The 21,026-nt window shown below is 47.6% G+C and overlaps 2 protein-coding genes and 1 pseudogene across 2 annotated transcripts; all 3 read left to right on the plus strand.

The window, feature by feature from the left end:
* The first annotated feature begins 44 nt into the window (after window positions 1–44).
* On the plus strand, window positions 45–1,886 carry LOC138444853 (carbonyl reductase [NADPH] 3-like). The gene is made up of 2 exons (XM_069598458.1): window positions 45–422; window positions 1,780–1,886. Exons 1-2 carry the CDS (start codon window positions 137–139, stop codon window positions 1,884–1,886), a joined length of 393 nt encoding a protein of 130 aa, XP_069454559.1. The 5' UTR covers window positions 45–136.
* Window positions 1,887–4,168: 2,282 nt separating this feature from the next.
* On the plus strand, window positions 4,169–9,070 carry LOC138427791 (carbonyl reductase [NADPH] 1-like). The gene is made up of 3 exons (XM_069567774.1): window positions 4,169–4,700; window positions 5,188–5,295; window positions 8,392–9,070. Exons 1-3 carry the CDS (start codon window positions 4,412–4,414, stop codon window positions 8,826–8,828), a joined length of 834 nt encoding a protein of 277 aa, XP_069423875.1. The 5' UTR covers window positions 4,169–4,411; the 3' UTR covers window positions 8,829–9,070.
* Window positions 9,071–9,951: 881 nt separating this feature from the next.
* Window positions 9,952–16,370, plus strand: LOC138427800 (carbonyl reductase [NADPH] 1-like; annotated as a pseudogene).
* The last annotated feature ends 4,656 nt before the right edge of the window (window positions 16,371–21,026 follow it).

The raw sequence follows: 21,026 nt of genomic DNA on the forward strand, positions 1-21,026 counted from the left end.
TCAACTAGTCACCTCACTGGATCCTAGGACACAGTTCTTTGCCTTCTGGACTGACGGGCCTCCCCGTCCCACACCACGCCACCTTGTGGGTCTCCAGCCTTGTCAGCTCTACTCCAAAGGGCCCTGCACACCGGGCATGTCCTCTACCCGCTTGGCCCTGGTCACCGGGGCCATCGAGGGCCTCGGTTTTGCCATCGTGCGTGACCTCTGTTGGCGGTTCCCGGGGGACGTGGTGCTCACAGCGCAGGACGAGGCGCGGGGTCGGACGGCTGTGCAGCAGCTACAGGCCAAGGGCCTGAGCCCCCGTTTCCACCAGCTGGACATCACTGACCTGCAGAGCATCCGCGCCCTGCGCGACTTCCTGCACAAGGAGTACGGGGGCCTCAATGTGCTGGTCAACAACGCGGGCATTGCCTTCAAGAGTAAGTGGGTGGGATCTGGCGGGGTGTGTGTTGGGGGGTGGTTACAGCCACTGTGAGGGGAGCCAGGCAGGGCGGGGCGGGGCAAGGCTACAGCCTGAACCTCCGCTGTGGGATCTAGAACCCCCTCCCTAGGGATGGAGCACAGGCCAGAGGTCACAGGGAGAGCAGGTCCTCCACAATTACAAGCTTTTCCAGCAAGAAGGCCTTGCAATAGCTTTGACCAGGGTAAAGGACAGTGCCCAGATTTTCGCAGTATTGATTTCACTGAACTTTGGTTGAGTTGGGTGAATTTTTAACTTCTGAAACCAATTTAAAATTGCAGAGTGGTACACAGGAGGTCATATGGGTTTCTTTCACTCAGCCTCCCCTGATGATGCCATCTTATGTAACTATACAGCATTATCAAACCACAAAACACCCATTGGTGCAGTACCGTTCACTAACACCAAACATTACTAGACAAAAACAGAGTTCATGGAAAAAGTACTGTGTCAAGTAAGCATTTTTACCATATGGCTTGTGGTTATTAGCCCTATTCTTTTTCTATCCTAAAAGCTGGTGATCCCACAGATTGCAATTCAGGCAGAAGTGACCCTGAAAACAACGTCCCTGGTACCCGAGATAGGTGCACAGAGCTCTTACCTCTGATAAAAAGCCGAGGTTGAGTCCGATTGAGCCCAAACTGCAGGTTTCTGGCAAGATCGGCGCCCACCTGCATCTGGTCTCATCCTTCTCAGCTGCACTGACTTCCCCCTGTGTGCTCGCTCGGCAGGTTGCCCTATGGCCTCTGGGCCCGCTACACCCTGCCTGAGTCGTTGGTGCTCTCTGTCCATGCACATTTGGCTCGCTCTTCTCTTTCCCATCTTAGTTCAAAGGTCTCCTCCAAGAGGCCCTTCACGTGCTCCATGCCCATCACGGTGGCGGCGGGGGGGGGTGGTGGGGAGGGTGTCCTCTCAGGAGTCTTTCCCAGACCTTCTCTCTCCCGTGTCCCTCTCAGAGTGACCTGATTTGGGTTTGTGGTGCTCATACTACCACATTCATTAGACCCCTGAAGACTTCTCTGCTCCCGGCCACCAGAGTGTTTCTCCTATGGCACTGATGTGGTGTATTAGCAATACTGGTTTCTAGATGCTAAACCAAGTATACATACTTCAGTCATTAAGGTTCAGGAAGTCCCCAGAGCATCCTCAATTCAATAATTCACTGTAAGGACCGAGAACTCGCAAAAAGCTATTATATTCAAAAGGACACGATGTTAGAAAAGTGGACAGCTACTCATTTCAGCAGTGGTTAAGGTCTCATGGCCCAGGGTCTACGAAAGCCCAGTATGGAGCAGTGACTTGACGTCTCCCTGCAGATCCTTGGGCCACCACGTATTTCTCCCCCAAAGAGCCGGTGTCAGACACAAGGGGTTTTACCAAGCAGCAGGCTCGACCCAGCATTGATGTCCAGGGTTCTCGGTGAGGGGTGGTCACGCAGGCATGGCCCACTGCCCTCGTGGCTGGACCTGCTCTCCGGCCCCTCCAGGGGTCCAGCTGATATCAGGTAGGCCTAGGCCCCCACCATACTCATACGTGAACATGAATTAGGTAACCTGACCCTCGAACAAGTAATTGAGGACAGTCTTCTCAGGCAAGGACAGTCAGGCTTCACTAACACCTCCCAGATGTCCTGGAATAGGGCTGAAGCTTCCTCTGGCCAAGCTTAGCCCTTTACTTATGGAGAACACCCTCTGGACCTTCACTAAGGCTCCCTTACATCAAAGGGATCATCAAGCATCTAAGTTTAGCATAGATTTTATTTAACAGATACAGAAAGAGTGCAGAAATAACATCTCTCATTGGGAGCAGCCAGAGTGGGGTTGGAGGATTTGAGAGCAACAGATATTCGGGCTTCTAAAGCCACTACTTCCATTTCCATGTGTTTCTATTGATACTAATTTGTTTTCAATTTTTATCAGAAGATAGTTGCTTTGCAGTATGGTGCTGGTTTCTGCCATACATCAACATGAATCAGCTACAGGGGTACATATGTCCCCCCCTTCCTGAACCTCTCCCACCTCCCACCCCATCCACCCCTCTAGTTTACGCAGAGCACTGGCTTGATCTCCCTGAGTCACACAGCAAATGCCCCCGGCTATGTATTTTGCATGTGGCAATGTGTGTGTTTCCGTGATCCTCTCTCAGCTCCTCCCACCCTCTCCTTCCCCCACTGTGTGCACAAGTCTGTTCTCTACGTCCACGTCTCCACTGCTGCCCTGCAAATAGGCTCATCAGTACCACCTTTCTACTTTCCATACACAATATTCATCTTTCCCTTTCTGACTTACTTCACTCTGTACAGTAGGCTCTAGGTTCAACCACCTTAGTGATATAACTTGATTCTCGCCTTGATCAACTGCTACTTGTACCTTCAGTTCAGTCGCTCAGTCGTGTCTGACTCTTTGCGACCCCATGGACCACAGCCCGCCAGGCCTCCCTGTCCATCACCACCTCCCGAAGTTTACCCAAACTCATGTCCATTGAGTTGGTGATGCCAGCCAACCATCTCATCCTCTGGCGTCCCCTTCACCTCTTGCCCTCAATCTTTCCCAGTATCAGGGTCTTTCCAAATGAATCAGCTCTTCGCATCAGGTGGCCAAAGTATTGGAGTTTCAGCTTCAGCATCAGTCCTATCAATGAACACTCAGGACTGATCTCCTTTAGGATGGACTGGATGGATCTCCTTGCCCTACAAGGGACTCTCAAGAGTCTTCTCCAACACCACATTTCAAAAGCCTCAGTTCTTCAGCGCTCAGCTTTTTATTTAGCATAAAACTGTTTGTGCAGTCTATTTAGTATTGTTAAGAGAGAAAAAGAGGCAACACACAAAAAAATTATTTCAGTTTAAGACAAAAAACTCTTTGAATGGGAAATCACCAGACCAGAATTAGTGAGGATGGCCCGCCTGACAGGCACTCAGGAAGAGACTATTGTGGAGAAAAGGCTGAAGCAAAGTAAGGAAACTGTGGACTGTCTTCAGCTTCTGGCCCAGGTGGCTCTTTGTGACTCTCAGTCCTTAGGTTCCCATTTTGTCACCTTGAGGCATTTTCAGGCTTCCATCTTGGTTTGCTTACAGAGGCCACCAAGGAATTAGAGCCAGCTCAGCCTAATGACCTCTGCGTTTAACTCATTTACAGCATGGAAACTGGCTCATGGTTAGCTATGCCGAGTTCTTCATCCACTAGTTATTTTCCATCAGTAGTACACCCTGCAGAGACTTTACCTCCATCTCCCATCACACTTGATCATCTGTATCAGTATCTTCCTATGGCTCCTTTACATGTGAGAGTTGAATATTACCAGCAAGGCCAGTGATAACCCATATCACAGGACAGTAGGTAGAACATGTGACCTGGAAACTAACACTCAACAGATGCTGGCACCTGGCAAGAGAAACACTCAGTGATTAATGATTGGTTCAGTCCATCACCACATCTTACAAAAATATCCCACAGACATCCCAGGGCTTCTCCTTGACTTCAGTTCCGTTCATTTCAGTTCAGTTAGTCAGTGATGTCCGACTCTTTGCGACCCCACAGGCTGCAGCCCGTCGGGCCTCCCTGTCCATCACCAACTCCCCGAGTTTACTCAAACTCATGCCCATTGAGTCGGTGATGCCTTCCAACCATGAGGATGGGTCTGTTTAAACGTAGAGAACATGACCAATCAGAATGATGCTCTGCTTCCAGGCTGCAAATTGCCAGCAGCAACTTTTCAGCAGGACTGCTCTGAAAACTCTGCAGGTGGCCCCGCTCTAAGTGCCCTGCCCCGCCTAGGGTCAGGAGCGAGCCCAGCCCCGAAGGGCGGAGCCTGCATCTGCGCTTGAGCGCTCAGCCCAGGCGCCCCGGGGTGATTCCTGCGGGTGATCACTCGGTGCACTGCGTCTAGCTCAGAGACCGAGAGGCGCGGTTCCCTTCTGAAGGCACCCCGAAGTCCTGCACACCGCCCATGTCGTCCTCCACCCGCGTAGCACTGGTCACCGGGGCCAGCAAGGGCGTCGGCTTCGCCATCGTGCGTGAACTGTGCCGGCAGTTCCAGGGGGATGTGGTGCTCACGGCGCCGGACGAGGCGCAGGGTCGGGCGGCCGTGCAGCAGCTGCAGGCAGAGGGCCTGAGCCCCCGTTTCCACCAGCTGGACATCGATGACCGGCAGAGCATCCGCGCCGTGCGCGACTTCCTGAGCAAGGAGTACGGGGGCCTCGACGTGCTGGTCAACAACGCGGGCGTCGCCTTCAAGAGTAAGAAGCGGCTGGGCGCTCCAGGAGACGCGGTCACCCGCTCTGAGCATCTCGGTCCAGTCTGTAGAGGGGCTTCTCCCGCCTGTGGGGTCCAGAATGACTCCCTAGAGAAGGAGAAAGGAAAGGGGAAGGGGAGCGGCTAGAGGAACTGCGAGGAATTGGCTGCTCTCTGGAAGGAGAGAACTTTCAGTTTCTCTGGCCCAGAATCCTGGGCCCCTTTTCCAGGTTACGCCACAGCCCCTTTCTATCCACAGAGGTCCCATGCGTGCACCCTTTGTACAGGGCCGTGCCAGTGGTGCGTTCCTACAAAACTATGCTTCGCTATCAAACTGGGAAATTCACACGGGTACAATACTGACTGTATTGTGCACAAAATTCAACCGGTTTTTACCTTCACTAGTTGTACACAAAATTCATGAGAGATATCTTATGGAATGTTACCGGGAGAGAACTGTTTCTTGACTCCACTTTGCTCTTCTCTTGAAAGCTGCTGATACCACACCATTTCACATTCAAGCAGAGGTGACTATGAAAACAAACTTCTTTGGCACCAGAGATGTGTGCACAGAGCTCCTGCCTCTGATAAAACCTCAAGGTGAGTCTGATTGGACCCTAGACTGCAGTGCTTCTGGCAAGATCTGGGTCCACCTGGCTCTGGTCTCATCTACAGGCTCCTGCCGCTCCTGCTCAGCCTCACTGGCCTCCACCATGTCTCCACCCAGACGGGTGTCCTGTACCCTGAGGTCCCTCGACATACTGCCCAGGTCCTTGGTGCTGTCTGTCCACCTGCTTTTTGCTCATCTGGCTCTTTCTTCTCTTTCCCATCTGAGCTCAGAGGTTTCCTCCTCCAAGAGGCCCTTAGGTTGCTCTGTGCCCATCACAGGGGCAGTTCCGTCAGGAGTCCTTCCCAGACCTTCCCTCTCCCCTGTCCCCCTCTTACTCAGCCTAGTGGAGCCTGCACCACCACCAGTTCATTAGTCCCCTTCCTCCCAAAGACTCACCCTTTCCCCAAAACATCTTGGTAACTAATCCCATCATTCACCCACCAGGAACCTGGAGGGCACCCTGCCCATAAGTGGGAGGTAAGCCTGCCCACTTATTGTCACTACCAGTTCCTAAATTCGTCCAGCTGAGTTTCTCCCCAGCCGTCTGGCCCATCCCAGCTCTACAAACAGGCCCTCAGCTGTTGTTTCTAGACATTTGTAAACCCTCCTAAGGGACCCCCTGCCCTTCTTGAATCCTTTTCTTTCTTGGCAGGTTCACTGCCCCTCCCATAAATCCTGCAAGTGTGAAGTTCAAGCCCTAGTGTGGCTAATAGAGATCTCTAATCTGATAACTGCCCTGCAGTGTGCTTGGTGTTCTGGACAAAACAAACTCATTCCTATAGGGTAAACTACTGTAATGTTTACCCTGAAGTAAGGGGCCAGGAGGGGAACCTCCACCCATTAAACACACAAAGTAAGACAAGCAGATACTTTAAAAAGGATTCAGAGAGTGCCTAGAGATTGAGTAAGGGTGTTTACAGTTTACACTCAGCTTCTAACCTGTCTCCCGTCCGCTTGTTCTGGGAGGTGCTGCTTCTTCAAAGACTTGGTTCACTAGGACGTCATAAGTCAGCTCCTAAGTGTCCCCTGATTCTCCGAGGTGATATCTTTGCTTTCTAACAGCCTGTCTACGTTTGTCATAGCTTTCTTCCCAAGCAGCTCTCATCTGATTTCATGGCTGCCTTCAGCATCCTCAGTGGTTTCAGAGCCCAGGAAGAGGAGCTCTGCCACTGCTTCTTCCTCTTGCCTTCCTATTTGCCATGAGCTAATGGGACCAGATGCCACGATCTTCATTTTTTAAATACTGAGTGTTAAGCGGGCTCTTTCAAGCTCCTCCTTCACCCTCATCAAGAGGCTCTTTAGTTCCGCTTCGCTTTCTACCATTAGAGACCATCTGCATATCTGAGGTTGTTAATATTTCTCCCACAATCTTGATTTCCAGCTTGTTAACTTGTCCAGCCCGGAATTTCACATGAAGTGCTCTGGGTAAAAGTTAAACACGCTGACAATAGGGAGCCTTGTCGTATTCCTTTCTCAACCAGTCAGTTGTTCCATACAGGGTTCTAACTGCTGCTTCATAGCCCGCAAACAGGTTTCTCAGGACACAGGTAAAGTCTGGTATTCCTGTCTCTTTAAGAGCTTTCCGCAGTTTGTTATGACCCACACAGTCACAGGCTTTAGTGTAGTCAGTGAAGCAGAGGTGGATATTCTTCTGGTGCTTTCTCTTCAGCTTCTGTTAGTCTTTACCACTTCTGTCCTTTATTATACCCATCTTTGGATGAAATGTTCCTTTGATATTTCTGATTTTCTTGGAGAGATCTCTAGTCTTACCCTTTCTGTTGTTTTCCTCTATTTCTTTGCATTGTTCATGGAAGAAGGCCTTCTTGTCTCTCCTTGCTATTCTCTGGAACTCTGCATTCACTTGGGTGATCCTTTCCCTTTCTCCCTTGCTTTTCGCTTCTCTTCTTTCCTCAGTTACTTGGAAAGCCTCCTCAGACAACCACTTTGCCTTCTTGAATTTCTTCTTCTTTAGGATGGTTTTGTTCCCTGCCTCCAGTGCACTATTAGGGGCATCTGTCCATAGTTCCTCAGGAACTCTGTTTACTAGATCGAATCACTTGAATCTATTCATTGGCTGCACTGTATATTCATGGGAAACTGGACTTAAGTCATGGTTGACCGGCCTAATGGTTATCCCCACTTTCTTTAGTCAAAGCCTGAATTTTGATATGAAGAGTTGATGGTCTGAGCCTCAGTCAGCTCAAGGTCTTGTTTGTGCTGACTGTATACAGTTTCTCCATCTTTGGCTGCAAAGAATGTCATCAATTTGATTTCAGTATTGACCAGCCATTTGGTGATGTCCAAATGGTGTAGAGTCGTCTCTTGTGCTGTTAAAAGAGGGTGTTTGCTATGACCAGTGATAGTCTCGGGGCATTCTCAGGATGCCCAGCTCGAGGTTAGAGCCTTGGTCCCACGAGTGAAGACTGGGTTGGAGAAGGAAGTCCTAACCTCCTAGGTACACTTACCAGCAACTGAACCTCTGCAGCAGGTAGCTGAGGAACAGGATGAGAAACGCTGATGTCATCCCCATCGTGGGAAGATCCCACAGCCCTTGGCAGGGAGGGAGCCCTGCGTCTCAGATGCAGCACCGCAGAGTGAAGTTTCCATTGTTATGGTCAGAAAGGAGGATAGGAAGGAGCAGTCACGGCTGAACTAGATGCTCTCTGTTTTCACCTGAGTTCTTGGAGAGAGTCTGGAAGAAGAGGTTCATTTGCTGTATGCCCTAGGGAGCATTTCCAAAGACTTGAAGTGGTTGAGTTTTGAAAATAATTTTCACAAGTCATTCTGCATAGTAGATTCACAGACTTCTTCCTTTGGTCATGACTTATTTATTGAGTTTGAGTGAAATATTTCATTCCGGTAATTTCTAATATAATTAGATGTATCTTGATTTTTAAAAACATTACAAGTCACATGTTGTTCCTTATACTAATGAAACAGATGAAACCCACTCAGCAACCCCCTCCCAAGTACATTCCCTTCTTTCCCTAACGTCCTCTTTCAAGAGGGCAGTCCTGTCCCCAGTAGGGATTCATCCTTCTTGTGCTCACTCACCTTTCTGTGCACTGCTCTGTGTTGTATTTTAGGCAGAGTGGTGAATGTATCCAGCTCTGTCAGTGTCAGCTCTCTAAAGAAATGCAGCCCTGAACTGCAGCAGAAGTTTCGAAGTGAGACCATCACAGAGGAGGAGCTGGTGGGGCTCATGAACAAGTTTGTGGAAGACACAAAGAACGGGGTGCACAGGAAGGAGGGCTGGCCCGATACCGCATATGGAGTGACGAAAATCGGAGTCACGGTCCTGTCCAGAATCCACGCCAGGAAACTGAGTGAGCAGAGAGGAGACGACAAGATCCTTCTGAATGCCTGTTGCCCAGGGTGGGTGAGAACTGACATGGGGGGACCCAAAGCCCCCAAAAGCCCAGAAGAAGGAGCAGAGACCCCCGTGTACTTGGCCCTTCTGCCCTCAGATGCCAAAGGGCCTCATGGACAGTTTGTCCATGAGAAAGAAGTTGTGCAGTGGTGAGCTCACTCACAGCTCCACCCATGGGTCTGTTTATATTGCTGTCCCGGATTCACCAAACATACACTGACAAAATTATCCCTATGCAGAACAAAAGAAAAAGGAATCAAAATTTGCAGATCAAGTTCTCACTGGGAGATGGCTGCTAATGTTGTAAAGAGTTTTCTGATTTCTTCTGTGATCCCAGGGGAGGAAAAGTGGGATGGATGACAAATAATAAAAATAAACAATTCTTTATAAATGTGCACTTGTGCAAACTTTTACATGGTGAATCTGCTCCATTATTCATAATAGCTGAAGCTAGTTTGGTGGACATGTGGGTGTCTAGTATTAGTTCCATTTTTCTATTTAAAATTTTTCAGGACAAACATCTGGAACCAGAGAGTCCTGGCTCTGCCCCCTTCCTGGATGACCTAGAGCCAAAATCCAACAGGATACTACTCCCTAACACAGGGAAACATGCTCAGTGTTATGTGACAGTCTAGGAAGGAGGGGAGATAGTAAAGAACCAATACATGAAGATGTGTGGCTGAGTCCCTGTGCTGTCCACATGAAACTGTGGTGACAGCTGACAGCGTTGTCAATCAGCTATGAAGGTGTTAGTCGCCCAGTCCTGTCTAGCTCTTTGCAGTTCCATGGACAGCTGTCTGCAGTTCCATGGACTGTGGCCCACTGGGCTCCTCTGTCCATGGGATTTCCCAGGCAAGAATACTGGAGTCAGTTGCCATTTATTTCTCCAGGGCATCCTGCCAACCCAGGGATCAAACCTGGGTCTCCCCCCATTGCAGGCAGATTCTTTACTGTCCCAGCCACCAGGGAAGCCCTGTCCTCCAATATAAAATAAAAGTTTAAAGAAAAAGAGCGCTGGGTCCTCTTTTTTGGCTCAGGATACAGCACAAGGAAAGATGTGGAGCCCGGAGTGGTGTTTAGTAACCTTATGGAACATTTGATCCCTCCTTAAGCAGGAGAAGACAGGGCCTCCTCCTTCTCAACTAGTCACCTCACTGGATCCTAGGACACAGTTCTTTGCCTTCTGGACTGTGACGGGTGTCCACATCCCACGCCGCGCCACCTTGTGGGTCTCCAGCCTTGTCAGCTCTACTCCAAAGGGCCCTGTTCACCAGGCATGTCCTCAACCTGCGGGGCGCTGGTCACCGGGGCCAACAAGGGCCTCATTTTGCCATTGTGTGTGACTTGTGTTGGCGGTTCCCTGGAGGGACATGGTGCTCACGGCGCGGGACAAGGCGTGGGGTCGGGTGGCCATGTAGCAGCTGCAGGCGGAGGGCCTGAGCCCCCGTTTCCACCAGCTGGACATCACTGACCTGCAGAGCATCCGCACCCTGTGCGACTTTCTGCACAAGGAGTATGGGGGCCTCAACGTGCTGGTCAACAACACAGCCATTGCCTTCAAGAGTAAGTGGGTGGGAGCTGGGGGGAGGTTACAGCCACTGTTGGGCGAGCCAGATGGGGCAGGGCAGGGCTACTGCCTGAACCTCCGCTGAGGGATCTAGAACCCCCTCCCTAGGGATGGAGCACAGGCCAGAGGTCACAGGGAGAGCAGGTCCTCCATGATTACAAGCTTTTCCAGCAAGAAGGCCTTGCAATAGCTTTGACCAGGGTAAAGGACAGTGCCCAGATTTTCGCAGTATTGATTTCACTGAACTTTGGTTGAGTTGGGTGAATTTTTAACTTCTGAAACCAATTTAAAATTGCAGAGTGGTACACAGGAGGTCATATGGGCTTCTTTCACTCAGCCTCCCCTGATGATGCCATCTTATGTAACTATACAGCATTATCAAACCACGAAACACCCATTGGTGCAATACCGTTCACTAACACCAAACATTACTAGATGAAAACAGAGTTCACGGACAAAGCACTGTGTCAAGTAAGCATTTTTACCTTATGGCTTGTGGTTATTCAGTTCAGTTCTGTTCAGTCGCTCAGTCGACTCCGACTCTTTGCGACCCCATGAATGGCAGCACGCCAGGCCTCCCTGTCCATCACCGTCTCCCGGAGTTCACTCAGACTCACATCCATCGAGTCGGTGATGCCATCCAGCCATCTCATCCTCGGTTGTCCCCTTCTCCTCCTGCCCCCAATCCCTCCCAGCATCAGAGTCTTTTCCAGTGAGTCAATACTTCGCATGAGGAGGCCAAAGTACTGGAGCTTCAGCTTTAGCATCATTCCTTCAAAAGAAATCCCAGGGTTGATCTCCGTCAGAATGGACTGGTTGGATCTCCTTTCAGTCCAAGGGACTCTCAAGAGTCTTCTCCAACACCACAGTTCAAAAGCATCAATTCTTCGGTGCTCAGCCTTCTTCACAGTCCAACTCTCACATCCATACATGACCACAGGAAAAACCATAGCCTTGACAAGACGGATCTTAGTCGGCAAAGTAATGTCTCTGCTTTTGAATATACTATCTAGGTTGGTCATAACTTTTCTTCCAAGGAGTAAGTGTCTTTTAATTTCATGGATGCAGTCACCATCTGCAGTGATTTTGGAGCCCCCAAAAATCAAGTCTGACATTGTTTCTACTGTTTTCCCATCTATTTCCCATGAAGTGATGGAACCAGATGCCACAATCTTCATTTTCTGAATGTTGAGCTTTAAGCCAACTTTTTTGCTCTCCTCTTTCACTTTCATCAAGAGGCTTTTTAGCTCCTCTTCACTTTCTTCCATAAGGGTGGTGTCAAGCCCTATTCCTTTTCTATCCTAAAAGTTGGTGATCCCATACCGATTGCAATTCAGGCAGAAGTGACCATGAAAACAAACATCCTTGGTACCCGAGATGTGTGCACAGAGCTCTTGCCTCTGATAAAAAGCCGAGGTTGAGTCCGATTGAGCTACATATTTTGCATGTGGCAATGTGTGTGTTTCTGTGATCCTCTCTCAGCTCCTCCCACCCTCTCCTTCCCCTACTGTATGCACAAGTCTGTTCTCTACGTCCACGTCTCCACTGCTGCCCTGCAAATAGGCTCATCAGTACCACCTTTCTACTTTCCATACACCTGCCTTAATACACAATATTCATCTTTCCCTTTTTGACTTACTTCACTCTGTACAGTAGGCTCTAGGTTCAACCACCTTAGTGATATAACTTGATTCTTGCCTTGATCAACAGCTACTTGTACCTTCAGTTCAGTTCAGTCGCTCAGTCGTGTCTGACCCTTTGTGACCCCATGGACCACAGCCTGCCAGGCCTCCCTGTCCATCACCACCTCCCGAAGTTTACCCAAACCCATGTCCATTGAGTTGGTGATGCCAGCCAACCATCTCATCCTCTGGCATCCCCTTCACCTCTTGCCCTCAATCTTTCCCAGTATCAGGGTCTTTCCAAATGAATCAGCTCTTCGCATCAGGTGGCCAAAGTATTGGAGTTTCAGCTTCAGCATCAGTCCTATCAATGAACACTCAGGACTGATCTCCTTTAGGATGGACTGGATGGATCTCCTTGCCCTACAAGGGACTCTCAAGAGTCTTCTCCAACACCACATTTCAAAAGCCTCAGTTCTTCAGCGCTCAGCTTTTTATTTAGCATAAAACTGTTTGTGCAGTCTATTTAGTATTGTTAAGAGAGAAAAAGAGGCAACACACAAAAAAATTATTTCAGTTTAAGACAAAGAACTCTTTGAATGGGAAATCACCAAACCAGAATTAGTGAGGATGGCCCACCTGACAGGCACTCAGGAAGAGACTATTGTGGAGAAAAGGCTGAAGCAAAGTAAGGAAACTGTGGACTGTCTTCAGCTTCTGGCCCAGGTGGCTCTTTGTGACTCTCCGTCCTTAGGTTCCCATTTTGTCACCTTGAGGCATTTTCAGGCTTCCATCTTGGTTTGCTTACAGAGGCCACCAAGGAATTAGAGCCAGCTCAGCCTAATGACCTCTGCGTTTAACTCATTTACAGCATGGAAACTGGCTCATGGTTAGCTATGCCGAGTTCTTCATCCACTAGTTATTTTCCATCAGTAGTACACCCTGCAGAGACTTTACCTCCATCTCCCATCACATTTGATCATCCATATCAGTATCTTCCTATGGCTCCTTTACATGTGAGAGTTGAATATTACCAGCAAGGCCAGTGATAACCCATATCACAGGACAGTAGGTAGAACATGTGACCTGAAAACTAACACTCAACTCTCTTGCACCTGGCAAGAGAAACACTGAGTGATTAACGATTGGTTCAATCCATCACCACGTCTTACAAAAATATCCCACAGACATCCCAGGGCTTCTCCTTGACTTTCAGTTCAGTCCACTTGCTCAGTTGTTTCCAACTCTTTGTGACCGCATGGACTGCAGCATCCCAGGCCTCCCTGTTCATCACCCACTCCCGGAGTTTACTCAAATTCATGTCCATTGAGTCAGTGAAGCCATCCAGTCATCTCATCCTCTGTTATCCCCTTCTCCCACCTTCAATCTTTCCCAGCATCAGGGTCTTTTCAGATAAGTCAGTTCTTCACATCAAAATATTGAAGTTTCAGGTTCAGCATCAGTACTTCCAATGAATATTCAGGACTGATTTCCTTTGGATGGACTGGTTGGATCTCCTTGCAGTCCAAGGGACTCTCAACAGTCTTCTCCAACGCCACAGTTTAAAAGCATCAATTCTTCGGCATTCAGCTTTCTTTATATTCCAACTCTTACATCCATGCTTGACTTTGGCAGGTCCTAAAGCAGGAGTGACCTTGACTGCAGGTTGCTTCACTCTATCAGGCATCTGGGATAAGTGAGCTAAAAGAGGATATCACCTCCTGCTCTCAGCATAATACTGATGTCTCTTATTGCATAACCCATTTAAACATCCTCAATTCCATTCTGCCTACTCCCCACATGTCATCAACTTTTACCCATACTTTCTCATCCTTCAGAGAGATGTTAAGTTCCGTCACTGCTCATGCTGACTGCCCTTATCAATACTCGCCTAACAAGTGCCTCCCCTTAGTCTACCCCCAGCACACAGGTCGGGTTACACAGGCCCAGACTGGCGGACTCTCTAAGCTGCTGACTAGACAATATAGCTGCAGTTGCTGTTTCTCCAAATTGGCCAGATAGGTGAAGACACAGTCCATCTCATTGGGCCATTTGGAATTTAAATTTATACTTTAAATTTATAGTTAACTTTCTTGCTTACCAGTTATCCCCTGACTTCCAGATCATAAATTGCAGCCGGGTCCCAGAACTACAGTATGGCCAGAAAAACGAAGGTTGAAATGAAGTAGGGAAAAGACTGTAGAGTCACCCTGGCATCCTCCACACCCCTTCTTCCCCACAGGAGAGAGGAATCTATCCGGGGGCTTCTTCCAAGGCTCCTATCATGCTGATTGTGGGCATAAGCTCACGAATGTCTGTAAGCCAATATTTGAGACAACCAGAGTTTCATTTCCTGTCCCAATTCTGTATCAAACCTCTACTCTGAGCATGAACGTGTGTTCCCTGGCCTGAGGAATATAGCTCATCAGTCCAAATCGTGCAGTGTCCTCTGCTCCAGTACCATAATACAATTTGGGCCCAAGGATCTACTGCTGGCTACACGGAGCCATGCCCACAGACAGCATCTCACCTCATCGGGACATTTTCTACCTTCCCAGGGCTACTACCTGCAACTCACCTGCTCTGTGCCCATCCTTTGGCTCAAAGAATATGACTCATACCATGCAGAGACTTTTTCTCTCACCCTGTCAGATACAGCAGGAATGGGAGAGGCACGGATAAACAAGGATCCCATCTCTGCATTCCTGCAGCACCCCATTTGCACTCATCTCATGGGGCCAGGCCCCAGTTCGATTCCTGGGCTGGGAAGAGCCACTGGAGAAGGGATAGGCTACCCACTCCAATATTCTGGCCTGGAGAATTCCATGGACTGTATAGTCCATGGGGTTGCAAAGAGTCAGACACGACTGAGCGACTTTCACTTTCATGGGGCCAGGTAGCACTTCAAATAAGCACACCTGAAAACACTCAGTGGTTCCACTGCCTTCCAGTTTTGGAAGTGATTCTTCCGATGAGCCTTAAGTAGTTGTACTTTAATTCCTCCTAACTTCCCATCTGACACCCAGAGTATCATGTGACCGTCCCTTAAATAGTCTAGTTTCTGCTGCCCACCTCTGTCATCATACATCCAGGACTTGAGTCACCACTCCCGAGCTGATATATAAACCTGAACCCAGAGAAATGAGCATCAGTTCAGCCCTCTGAACTGAGTTAATTTCACCATCCTTCAACCTGATGCTCTCTGGTCAACTTGGAACTACCATCCACAAACCCATCAGCCCTTTGCTGGTCAACAGAGGCCTGGCATAGAGCCCTGCCCAAGTGACCTAAGGTCCTCAGCTGGTTCCAGAGGAGGCCTTGGAGAAAAAGATGCTGTCTGCTCCTGAGTGCAGTAAGGACTCCTCCAACCTTTGGAGCTCTTTCCTCGATATACCATTTTCATTTTCTTATGGAAATCTGGGCACTGCCCTCCCCTTTATACCATGTCTTTCTCTTTAGTTACCCTAGAATCATGGTTAGGGCAGGTTACAAGACTGCCTAATGCCCTTCACTCGTAGTGAAGTGAAAGTCACTCAGCTGTGTCCGACTCTTTGCAACCCCATGGACTATACAGTCCCTGGAATTCTCCAGACAAGAATACTGGAGTGGGTGGCCGTTCCCTTCTCCAGGGGATCTTCCCAACCCAGGGATCGAACCCAGGTCTCCCACACTGCAGGTGGATACTTCACTCACAGATACAGTCTTAATTCATCTCATAGGAAACTGGTAACTGCCTCTCCAGGGGGAATCAAGTCCAACATCTCAGCAAATTGGGTATTCATTATTCTCATACATACCTTCCCAAGTAATGGTTTGTGTTGCATTTTAGGCAGAGTGGTGAACATGTCTAGTGGATGGGGCTTCAAAGCTCTTGAAAGCTGCAGCCCTGAACTGCAGCAGAAATTGAGAAGTGAGACCATCATGGAGGAGGAGCTGGTGGGGCTCATGAACAAGTTCGTGGAAGACACAAAGAACGGGGTGCACACGAAGGAGGGCTGGCCGGATAATAATACATATGGAGTGGCGAAAATTGGCATCACAGCCCTGTCCAGAATCCAAGCCAGGAAACTGAGTGAGCAGAGAGGAGGAGACAAGATCCTCCTGAATGCCTGCTGCCCAGGGTGGGTGAGAACCGACATGGGGGGATCCAAAGCCCCCAAAAGCCTAGAAGAAGGAATAGAGACCCCCGTGTACTTGGCCTTTCTGCCCTCGGATGTCGAGGGGCCCCATGGACAGTTTGTCCATGAGAAAAAAGTTGCAAAATGGCAATTCATGCCTGAGTTCTACCCATAGGCCCCACTTGCTTACCTGTCCTGATTAGACTAAGAAAACACAGTGTTCAAAATATCTCCTCATAAAAAAAATCAAGCATGCCTACCTCTATGTAAATTTCAAAGCCACTTTGAAATGGCTACTGTTCTGTGAGATCTTTTGTGATTTCTTATGTGATCCCAGGGAATAAAAGAAGAATGGATGACAAATAATCAATAAACATTAATAGCTGAATACATGGTTCTTTATCAATGTCTGTTTGTTCCAACTGATTATATGCCGAACCAGCTCAGAAGTCTAATAGACCAAAATGTAGGTCAAGGAAAGTGAGAGTACTACTTGGGGAAAGAATTCTCATCAATAGGGCCAGATGGGAAATACTGTTAGTTTTCGGGTTCAAGTGGTCTCTGTGAGAACTGTTCACCTCCCCTCTTTTACCAAGAAAGTAGCCAGAGACAATATATAAGCCGATGAGCATGGCCACATTGGGTCTGCCAGCTTTAGCTGACCAGCCTCTAGGATGACATGGACCACACCATGAGGGCAAAACCTCTGCTCTGGTGCCTGTAAACACCAAACTCACTGGGAAAAAAACAATTTTATGTGTGAAATGTGAGGGGGTGCTGGTATGAAAGATAACATCCTACAAGAATCTGAGACAATGGGGAAATTGAGAACGGGTGGGCATGAGTGGGTATGAGAGATCACTGTCAAATCTCTTCAGGGTGAATGTGTCGTTTTTGTGGGATGAGGTGTCAGGAGGTCTGCAACATTAGCACGGTTATGCAAAATACACACAGAAGTGGAACACATAACTAGAGTAACATAACAGTTGAACCTAGTTGGGAGGACACCTGGTCGACCACTTTATCATGCTTTCAACTTTCTGTTTAAAATCTTTGAACTGAAACAGCCTGGTTCTGCCCTTTCCTGTGCAACTTTGAGCAAAATCCTACATCTACTGTATCTCCTATATTGTAAAATGAAGAGAACAGTCATAGGATTGCTGTAAATTGTCCATATATCTGTGATAGTGCTGAAAATACACTGGAGGTGCTAACTGTCCTATGTCATGAGTCCCTGTAAGAGGGGCACAGCTGCACCCAGGGCACTGATGAGAAACTTCCTGCTGCCCAGAACTACGTCTGGCTCCCCAAGGCCCCAAAGACTGTCACAGAAGCTCCATGTGGTACTGATGCCCCTTCTGCCATGGTGACCTATCACTGTCCACCTCTCATTGTCAGCCCTGGGGAAGTAAAAAGTGACAGCCCCTGAAGGCAAAGGCAGGGCCCTTCCTGAAGTCAGGTTGACTTCACAGCTGTAGGCCTTCAACTACTCTGGTATTTTCCTCCCCCTGCACCCTGCACCATATGACAGCAGAGGATCATCAGTGTCTAGATCGACAGTCAGCATCCCACCGGCCAGTCTGGAAATGGATAGTGGAATCACAATGATCATGCACCTAGTTCCAGAAAAATAAAGCTCACGTGATAAACCAGTTGTTAACTGTGACCTAAGACAAATCAAAATGTATGCACTTTCAACAAACCTAAGGATATGTAACTTTTAAATACAGCATTCCAATTATGACCCTGCACAGTAAGAGGTTCATAAACAACCCTTCAATATGGGACACACTGAATTCCGGAGTCAGATAGCCTGCCCACACAGAAAGTCTAATCACAGGACCTATTGTCAAAAGCCAAGTTTCTATCAAGAGAGCAGGCAGACCTATGTCCTTAGAAGTAGTTTACTGTTGTTCAGTCACTCAGTTATGTCCAGCTCTTTGCGTCCCCATGGACTGCAGCACGCCAGGCTTCCCTGTCCTTCTCCACCTCCTAGAGCTTGCTCAGACTCATGTCCATTGAGTCAGTGATGCCATCCAACATTTCATCTTCTGTCGCCCCCTTCTCCTCTTGCCTTCAGTCTTTCCCAGCATCAGGGTCTGTTCCAATAAGTCAGCTCTTTGCATCAGGTGACCAAAGTATTGGAGCTACAGCTTCAACATCAGTCCTTCCAATGAATATTCAGTGTTGAATTCCTTTAAGATGGACCGGTTTGACCTCCTTGTTGTCCAAGGGACTCTTAAGAGTCTTCTACAACACCACAGTTCGAAGCAGTTACCCTAAGGAATTTCACTGCATCTTAGGAAGAAGCAACCATTCCAATTCTGAGGGTTTGATGGACCTGAAAAGGCAAAATGATAGGATACTAAAAGAGGAACTCCTCAGGTCATTAGGTGCCCAATATGCTACAGGAGATCAGTGGAGAAATAACTCCAGAAAGAATGAAGGGATGAAGCCAAAGCAAAAACAATACCAGTTGTGGATGTGACTGGTGATAGAAGCAAGGTCCGATGCTGTAAAGAGCAATATTGCATAAACCTGGAATGTCAGGTCCATGAATCAAGGCAAATTGGAAGTGGTCAAACAAGAGATGGCAAGGGCGAACATCGACATTCTAGGAATCAGCGAACTAAAATGGACTGGAATGGGTGAATTTAACTCAGATGACCATTATATCTACTACTGCGGGCAGGAATCCCTCAGAAGAAATGGAGTAGCCATCATGGTCAACAAAAGAGTCCAAATACAGTACTTGGATGCAATCTCAAAAATGACAGAATGATCTCTGTTCATCTCCAAGGCAAACCATTCAATATCACAGTTATCCAAGTCTATGCCCCAACCAGTAACGCTGAAGAAACTGAAGTTGAACAGTTTTATGAAGACCTACAAGACCTTTTAGAATTAACACCCAAAAAAGATGTCCTTTTCATTATAGGGGACTGGAATGCAAAAGTAGGAAGTCAAGAAACACCTGGAATAACAGGCAAATTTGTCCGTGGAATATGGAATGAAGCAGGGCAAAGACTAATAGAGTTTTGCCAAGAAAATGCACTGGTCATAGCAAACACCCTCTTCCAACAACACAAGAGAAGACTCTACACATGGACATCACCAGATGGTCAACAATGAAATCAGATTGATTATATTCTTTGCAGTCAAAGATGGAGAAGCTCTATACAGTCAACAAAAACAAGACCAGGAGCAGACTATGGCTCAGATCATGAACTCCTTATTACCAAATTCAGACTCAAAATGAAGAACGTAGGGAAAACCACTAGATCATTCAGGTATGACCTAAATCAAATCCCTTATGATTATACATTGGAAGTGAGAAATAGATTTAAGGACCTAGGTCTAATAGATAGAGTGCCTGATGAACAATGGAATGAGGTTCGTGACATTGTACAGGAGACAGGGATCAAGACCATCTCCATGGAAAAGAAATGCAAAAAAGCAAAATGGCTGTCTGGGGAGGCCTTACAAATGCTGTGAAAAGAAGAGAGGCGAAAAGCAAAGGAGGAAAGGAAAGATATAAGCATCTGAATGCAGAGTTCCAAAGAATAGCAAGAGGAGATAAGAAAGCCTTCTTCAGCAATCAATGCAAAGAAATAGAGGAAAACAGCAGAATGGGAAAGACTAGAGATCTCTTCAAGAAAATTAGAGATACCAAGGGAACATTTCATGCAAAGATGGGCTCGATAAAGGACAGAAATGGTATGGACCTAACAGAAGCAGAAGATATTAAGAAGAGGTGGCAAGAATACATGGAAGAACTGTACAAAAAAGATCTTCACAACCCAGATAATCATGATGATGTGATCACTAATCTAGAGCCAGAACATCTTGGAATGTGAAGTCAAGTGGGCCTTAGAAAGCATCACTATGAACAAAGCTAGTGGAGGTGATGGAATTCCAGTTGAGCTGTTTCAAATCCTGAAAGATGATGCTGTGAAAGTGCTGCACTCAATATGCCAGCAAATTTGGAAAACTCAACAGTGGCCACAGGACTGGAAAAGGTCCGTTTTCATTCCAATTCCAAAGAAAGGCAATGCCAAAGAATGCTCAAACTACCGCACAATTGCACTCATCTCACATGCTAGTAAAGTAATGCTCAAAATTCTCCAAGCCAGGCTTCAGCAATACGTGAACTGTGAACTCCCTGATGTTCAAGCTGGTTTTAGAAAAGGCAGAGGAACCAGAGATCAAATTGCCAACATCTTCTGGATCATGGGAAAAGCAAGAGAGTTCCAGAAAAATATCTATTTCTGCGTTATTGACTATGCCAAAGCCTTTGACTGTGTGGATCACAATAAACTGTGGAAAATTCTGAAAGAGATGGGAATACCAGACCACCTGACCTGCCTCTTGAGAAATCTGTATGCAGGTCAGAAAGCAACAGTTAGAACTGGACCTGGAACAACAGACTGGTTCCAAATAGGAAAAGGAGTACGTCAAGGCTGTATATTGTCACCCTGCTTATTTAACTTCTATGCAGAGTACATCATGAGAAACGCTAGACTGGAAGAAACATAAGCTGGAATCAAGATTGCCGGGAGGAATATTAATAACTTCAGATATGCAGATGACACCACCCTTATGGCAGAAAGTGAAGAGGAGCTAAAAAGCCTCTTGATGAAAGTGAAAGAGGAGAGTGAAAAAGTTGGCTTAGAGCTCAACATTCAGAAAACGAAGATCATGGCATCTGGTCCCATCACTTCATGGGAAATAGATGGGGAAACAGTAGAAACAGTGTTAGACTTTATTTTGGGGGGCTCCAGAATCACTGCAGATGGTGACTGCAGCCATGAATTTAAAGGACGCTTACTCCTTGCAAGAAAAGTTATGACCAACCTAGATAGTATATTCAAAAGCAGAGACATTACTTTGCCGACTAAGGTTCGTCTAGTCAAGGCTATGGTTTTTCCTGTGGTCATGTACGGATGTGAGAGTTGGACTGTGAAAAAAGCTGAGCGCCGAAGAATTGATGCTTTTGAACTGTAGTTTTGGAGAAGACTCTTGAGAGTCCCTTGGACTGCCAGGA

Source organism: Ovis canadensis, chromosome 1, assembly GCF_042477335.2.
Source record: "Ovis canadensis isolate MfBH-ARS-UI-01 breed Bighorn chromosome 1, ARS-UI_OviCan_v2, whole genome shotgun sequence".
Lineage (NCBI taxonomy): Eukaryota > Metazoa > Chordata > Mammalia > Artiodactyla > Bovidae > Ovis > Ovis canadensis.

What these genes read in the sequence shown, in the direction of transcription:
- LOC138444853 (XM_069598458.1), top strand. Translation starts at nt 137, where the DNA reads ATGTCCTCTACCCGCTTGGCCCTGGTCACCGGGGCCATCGAGGGCCTC. An exon ending in CGCGGGCATTGCCTTCAAGA is followed by an intron (nt 423 to 1,779) that starts GTAAGTGGGTGG and finishes GTCTCCCTGCAG; the next exon opens with ATCCTTGGGCCACCACGTAT.
- LOC138427791 (XM_069567774.1), top strand. Translation starts at nt 4,412, where the DNA reads ATGTCGTCCTCCACCCGCGTAGCACTGGTCACCGGGGCCAGCAAGGGC. An exon ending in CGCGGGCGTCGCCTTCAAGA is followed by an intron (nt 4,701 to 5,187) that starts GTAAGAAGCGGC and finishes TTCTCTTGAAAG; the next exon opens with CTGCTGATACCACACCATTT. An exon ending in GCCTCTGATAAAACCTCAAG is followed by an intron (nt 5,296 to 8,391) that starts GTGAGTCTGATT and finishes GTTGTATTTTAG; the next exon opens with GCAGAGTGGTGAATGTATCC.